This window comes from Rhea americana, unplaced genomic scaffold, assembly GCF_003343005.1.
Source record: "Rhea americana isolate MKP2758 unplaced genomic scaffold, rheAme1 scaffold_190, whole genome shotgun sequence".
In the NCBI taxonomy this organism is placed as follows: Eukaryota; Metazoa; Chordata; class Aves; order Rheiformes; family Rheidae; genus Rhea; species Rhea americana.
This window is the reverse complement of record NW_028186039.1, coordinates 1559390-1566442: the sequence shown is the minus strand read 5'-3', so window position 1 is coordinate 1566442 and position 7053 is coordinate 1559390. Positions and strand designations below refer to the sequence as shown.

Sequence of the window (7053 nt, the reverse complement as noted above, 5' to 3'; positions counted from 1 at the left end):
AAAAAAAAAAAAACACAAAAAAACAGAATTCAGAAAAAGAAATCGACAGCTCACTATGGCAGCATCTTCTTATAGCTGTTGAATTTTTGGATAAATTAGAATAGTAGAAAATGCTTTCACAATGGTAGTAAAAGAGTTCAGTCCCTCTAACACTGTAGACTTAAGTAATCGTAACCATTCAGTAGGCATCTGCTAATTAATTRCAGACACCGAAGTCTGCTCCAGGTGATCCCAATGGCTCAAACAGTATGTCAATAAATAATCTATAGAGTAGTATACTTTTATACCATGAGGAAAATTAGTCAATGCTCAATAGACCAGTCTTGAATAAAATAAYGTTAAACTGGAATTCCCAGAGTTATCAAACAGTATCAGTAATGCAAATGCAAAAGGATGCTCTGGACATCACAACAACCAATATTAGAAACCAAGGATATTCAGTTTGAGAGTTAAATGTGAAAAAAATGACCTTAATCTTGTTGTCTAGGATGCCTGCCATTATAAGCTCATCACTTTGAGCTGGAACAAACTTGATGAKCACTAGGACTCTCCCTTTCAGTTGTCACTATGTCTAAGCTGGCAGACAGCAAAGTGGATGTTAGGTTACCCCAAATTTGAACACTCAGCCTGAAATTGCTTCTGTCTAGGCCAAACCTGCTCTCTGGTCATTTTGATGTGGTAATTATCCATCATATTAAAACCATTTTAGTCTTTGTAGTTTCAAATTTGTTTAAACTCGTATTAAAAAAATGGGTTTTTTTCTTTTTCCTTCAAGTTTTTAATACTATCTAGCTAAATTTTGGGTATTAACACAGTATCCAAAGGATGCTTCTGGAGACCTTAGTATGTACGTATTTCTTCTAATTTTTCATAAGTTCATACTGTTTGTTTGCAAAATAGCAAAATTACAAAATTTTAGCATTTTTTTCCATTTAGATGCTGATGCGTACTCCATTTGCACATCATTATCTTATTTTATTAATGTATTGAAAAACCCACACAAAGACAAGAAACAAGAACCTCAGAGCGATACCRACTACATGATACCTTCAGGGGTTTTACAACTTCTGTCACAGCCTGCCTCACCAAGATCCTTAGGCTGATCTGCAGCCCTGCAGCCTGAAGTGTCTGGCTATTCCTCCTCAGGCTTCCAAACCACATTGTGCATCATCTGTAACGTGAATGTTACTGTCACACCTTCATCCAGAACTATCACCGCATCCATGGATCCAGCTGCAACTGAAGCAAACTGCCTTTTAGAAAGGTGGTGCTTAGCTGTAATCCCAGCAGTTAACTATTTTGTTTTAAGACAACTTAGATACACTTCTTTTGGAAACAATCATCGTCTTGAAAAGAGAATCATTGATAATGACATTTTTGTTCCAATTAAAAACAGTAGAAGGCTACAGCCATTTTGAAGGAAGGTCATTCTCAATGGAGTTCTCTGTAACAGGGCATTTTTATTCAGCCTTTAACAAAGGCTGTTATTTTCTTTTTATGTTAAAGTAGATCTTCAACTTTAGCTTATCTATAAAAAGTAGGTAGTATTTTGGAAGCATTAGATGTACTACAGTATGATCATCTGCAAAGAGACAAGCCAGCACTGGCTAATCATTTTGCAATTACTTCATTCTGTCAGCTTCCAGTGGCAAATTAATGAGCAGGTTTACTTGCAAATTTTTTGAAACTGAAAATATCATGCAAAGAGCAAGGCCTGGAGTTATAAGACAAATGCAATGCACTCCATTGAAACCCTAGATCTCTAAAACTGCTCTAGATCTTCTCAGACTGCTAGTTGCAAGTCCAGAAGAACTGTGCAYCATGTACCTTGGCAGCCGGCATTTCTTTGTGGAAAGGCAGGGCCTAGTAAAGTCTTTTAAACTGCAGATTTCATACCCCAGCCCTGTGTCTTCCTAAGAATACTTACTCCTCTCAGCATGTTCCCCAAGTATTCTCCAAGACCAACCCTTTCTCACTACTGCTTGGCAATCTGCTTGCAATCTGCTTCTTAATTTGGTTTTATTGGTAACAGTATGATTGCAGAGGCTGCGTTAGAGTAATTACAGAGATAATTGATTAGGGGGAGTAGAAGTTGGAGCATAAAAGTATTTCCATACCAAGCTGAGTCACCAGCTTTACCTGAATTCTCACACCTTTCCTTTCCATCTGAGTGTCCCTTTCTAAAATCTGGACTAAGAAACATGTAAATMCAATAGAAGAGATAATCTCTGCTTTAGCAAAGGATGTGGAAGACATTCTGATTTTCCTAACTATAGCTTCAAAGACTCACTAACAATAGCCTTCTGCAGCCTCAGCTGCAGGGGAAAAGCTGGTGTGAGAAGGTGTTCTGGCTGGAAGAGCCAGCCTCTACATGGGCTCAGCTGTATGGGGATTCCTATAGTCCGAGACAAGTCAGAGCAGGACCTAAGTGGCTAATATTGTTTCGTGGTAATTAAGTAGTACATGGCTTTACCATCCACTTTCAAACAACATAGGATAGCAAAAAAAGGGAAAGGAAAAGGAAAAGGAAAAGAAAAGGAAAAGAAAAAAAGAAAAAGAAGAAAAAGAAAAAGAAAAAGAAAAAGAAAAAGAAAAAGAAAAAGAAAAAGAAAAAGAAAAAGAAAAAGATGGTAGGGCCATATTTCCCAGACTGCCACTCCACCAAAATCCTCAAAAACATTGGTATATCATTAATGATATCCATCCTAGAGAGCTGAGCAGCAGTTTCCTCATAAACCAAGAGCTGTGAAGCACACAGTAGTCTTTAGGTTCATGCTGTAAACAGTGAGATGATGGATTCAGTGATAAGAATGCAAAGGTTCTGTTTTATCAGATAGTGAATTGGAAGGTCACAGCGGTGGATGAATCTAGATAGGCAATATTTGTTACAGCACATTTTGAACTTCCCACCCTAAGCCCAGTGAGAAATGTGCCTGTGCTGTCAATAAACTGCTCAGCGCAGCTGGGTCTGTCCCACGTGAGAAGAGGTTTCACTGGGAGAGTCCAAACACGCATATGCATGGGGAACAGTATTCATTCACACAGGGAAGAAAGGAGACAACTCTTTCTCATAGGGTAGCAGTGGTCAGTGCTAGAGAAAGTAGCCTTACAGGCTGCAAGTCAGACACCTGGAAAACGCACAGAGGAAAGAAAAGAAATACTGGAGCAGAATGGGCAAAAAAGCGTCTGAAACATCCTGTTGGCTCTGGACTTAYCTTGTTTTCCCTACTAGCATAACAACAGTAAAATATGTCTCTATAAGCTTATGATAAAGCACAATGTTAGAAGCTCCTTGTTTGAAAATCTTTGAAATGTCTGCCACCAGTAAGACTGGCTGGTGGTAAGTATTCAGTGCAGGGGACAGTAACCGTTAGTCTTGGTCTAAGACTCAGTTGGGGCGAGAAGACCAAGATCTGGGAAGCATACATGCTGAGAATCCAGAAAGGAGACAACAGTCCGGGGGTCAACCCTGCTCCACAAGCTAGATCCATAAGATGCCAGAATTTCTTATGTGCATATGACAGAGCAGCTTCAAGTGCCCATTGTTTTAAATGCATATTGACCTACTATTTAGTGATTCTTCCTCCTCTCAAGTACAGCATTCTCACCTACCTCATTTTATGTTATCATCTGACTTCGGCTGAGTAATAGCCTTTTCTGCAGGTGCAAATCACGATACAGAACTATTAACAAAGAGGTCACACATATGTTTCCTGCAGTGCTTTTTCTGTATCACTTGGCTTTCGGTTATGGTACATGACATGTCCACCTACCCAGGGGAACCCAATGCAAATGGCAACAAGCACACTTAACCGTTCTTTTAAAACGAGTTAAAGGCTCTGCAGCCCAGAGAGCACAGGAAGATGGGCAGCAGCATTGTTTATCTGCGGCTATTGCCCAGTCGTTTAGGACTGTTTGCCCCTCATGTGAGCTAGAACACAGGCAGTCTGAGATCAGCGCTTGTGGGCTTCAGGGTGCAGGGGCCATATTCAGCTACCTGTTACTACCTGCATCAGGGATGCTGTGCAGAGCGGAGTTMAACCCCAGGAAATCATGTGACCTGCTGGTTTAAATAGTGATGAATCAAAGATAGTAAATCATGGCATTTGTATGTTTGACTACTAATAAGCTATTTCAATCATTTTTGGCAGTTGTTATGGCCCTTCTGATCGCTCTATAGTTGAACCTCTAGCACCTAGTTTTGTAGATAGAAACATACAAAGAGTAATCCCAGAATAAATTTATAATCCAAACATATCATGAATAGAAAAAGAGGCTTCATAAACATACAGTCTTTGCAGGGTGAAATAAAATGATACCAGAGCTCCTTTGCAATCATAACTCAGTCTTGCCCCAGATGCAAAGCAATGGTGTCATTCCACACCAGATCAAACCACGTCATGTTTTCAAATCTTTCTTCCAATGTTTTCATCATCTCTGCGGCAGCAGAGTTAGAGGCAAATAAAGTACACAGACATATTATCCATGCCACTAGCATTCTGCTGCACTGAAAAGTCCCTTTCATTTCTATTTATTGTACAAAAACATTCAAAGCAAATTCTTAACAGCATTATAATTATGCAGAGTTGGATAGCTAGACACAATGTAGCACTGTGTCAATAATTTATTACATCTTACGCTGTAATTTAACACTTACTATGAACATTTGAGAGCAACTTGAACCTTATACAGAGTAATATAACTTGCTACATAATAATGAAAAGGTGGATACTTAAGAAAGATATGTGGCTTGGAGGAAAACATGCATGGAAACAAATACCTATCTCCATGTACAACTTAAACTAAATCAGAATATTATATTTAATTACTCCTTTTTGTATATGTATAGTTTCCATAGCTAATCAGAAAGAAATCATATTACAGTGTAACTATTTACACCAAGCTCAGAGCACATCAGAACCCAACCTCCTCTTCTAGACATCAAGGCTCTTTTCTAACATTGCGTAGTGGACAATGCACATGGGACTCAGACATAAATTCAGTCTCAAGAACACTGTTAAAGAGTTAAACAGATCATATCCACAGTTCACTGATACCATTTTTACCAGCTGCCTCTGGGATAGAAGCAGGTGATCTAGCAGTGTGGGGGTCTAATCTCCTCCGTCATGGACTCTAGCTACAGCCAGTCTTATGTTGCTATCAGATTCTGTATACAAGGCCCTATATTGGGCTGCATGACAGCAGCCAAATACTGCTGAAATATACCCACAGTGAAGAAACATGCAGAAACACTGGTTTTACTGCTACATCTTTGTAAACATACTCATCCTAGAGGTAAGAAGTTTAGTTAACCTTGTTTGAGGAGAGGTTATGCACAGTTTGTCATAAAAACTTTCAAAACATATTCATGCGAGCAACTGTTCTGCTACCTACAACCGCACGACTCCACTACCATGTCCTCATATTGCTTGTAGACTACATTGTTTGCAGAGTCAATGAAAAGGATGCTAATGGGACTCAGCCTGGTGGGGACACAGCAAGTTGGGGGTGTAGATTCTGGGTCCATTGAGTTCATTAAAGTTTGGATAACTGCGTGATTGGTTGGCTCCAGATGGGATCGAAGGGGGAATTCACAAAGCCCTTCGCAGTGATATGCTTCATATTCTAGAGGGGCTATTATCCAGTCATCCCAGCCCATATCCTTAAAATTCACATGCAGGGCTTTTCTGTTACACCTTGCCTTCAGATTCTTGCTAGGCCTCTTCCCTTGCCGTGTTGCTAGAGGAGCTCTTCTCTTCCGCCTCTGATTGAATAAGTACTCATAAACAGTTTTGTCATCTTGGCCTGATCTAGCTTTGATTTCATTGAAGAATAAGTCTCTTTTTTTTGTCCTCCCAAATACCAAGAAAAGAGCCTTTTCATTGACCTGTCTTCCTGTTCTGTTAAATCCCACACTCCTCAGATCAACAGCTCTCCCTCTGTCAAAAGTTTCCAGTTCAAAACACAAGTTAACCAAGTTTTTAAAGTTCCTAAAAAGTTTCCAGATGTCAAACACTTCCCATTTTGGTGTATCTGTGATACTGACAGTACGAGAATCCAGGAGCGTAGCTGCTTGTCTGTTTGTGGAGCAACTAAATAATTTCACTTGGGAAGTTTTTCCAGAAGAATGAGACTTCCAGGCATCAGAAGGCTTTTTCCTTAATATTCGAAGCTCTGCTCCCAGCAAGCCATCTTTTTCTAATGCACTGATGTCAAAAATATATTTTTGTTTTCTTATGGTTGGCGCTCGYTCATCTAAAAAAAAACACACACATTTTTAAAAGCATATCAAGCACAGATCAATACTGGTTATTCAGTTCTTCATGGTATTCCTGAAGTTTGTTCATAAGCCTAGAAGATCTTTTAATTAACCCACTCATCTGAAAGAATATTTGTTCTCTAAGGGATCAGCTCTGAGCAGGGACCCAGAAGAACTCAGTGACTCAACAGGGAAATGAGATTCTGAGTTTGCCTTGTAGAAATGTAATTTCTTTCACTTTCTAGCTTCAAAGTAGCAATTAGCCAAACGGAAAATAGTCCTTTTTCAGGGCTGAGCACTCACAGGGTCTATTCACCACTTATATCCTACTTAAATTACTGGAATGGGATTTCAGTGGTGCCCAGGTCCCATGCTGGCTCCAAACACAAGCAAATTTACCCTTAGACAATACAACAGTGAATTAGTCTTTTAAACCCAACATCCCCCAGGAACTGCCAGACACAAGGATAATTGCCGTATTAACTTAACTCCACATGATTCACAACTTTGTCAAATTGGGCAGAAAAACATACCTCCCCTTAACGTGATGTTACATTTGCTTGGTTAAGCTCAGGAGCTGCACTAATGAGGAATATGGCTGAGGCTACGTTTTATCGACGTGTTACGTTAACAGTGCCTTGCAGTGGCAAGCCAAGGACCTGAACTGGAACACAGCACTTGTGAGCAGCATATCATCCCTTCCCAGAAGCCAAGCTATTCTTAATTAAACAGAAAAGGAATCACCTACTCTTCCTGAGTCTTCTATCATTCCCTTGTTAGCAATACCTTGTGTT

At 39.7% G+C, this 7053-nt stretch overlaps 1 protein-coding gene across 1 annotated transcript in view; it reads right to left on the bottom strand.

Moving 5' to 3' along the window:
- Nucleotides 1–4613: 4613 nt before the first annotated feature.
- GDF5 (growth differentiation factor 5) overlaps nt 4614–7053 on the bottom strand; it is a 4039-nt gene continuing 1599 nt past the window's right edge. The window contains exon 2 of the mRNA XM_085302683.1: nt 4614–6255. Coding sequence (XP_085158809.1) covers nt 5387–6255 — 869 coding nt within the window. The 3' untranslated portion in view covers nt 4614–5386. The remainder of the gene's footprint in view (nt 6256–7053) is intronic.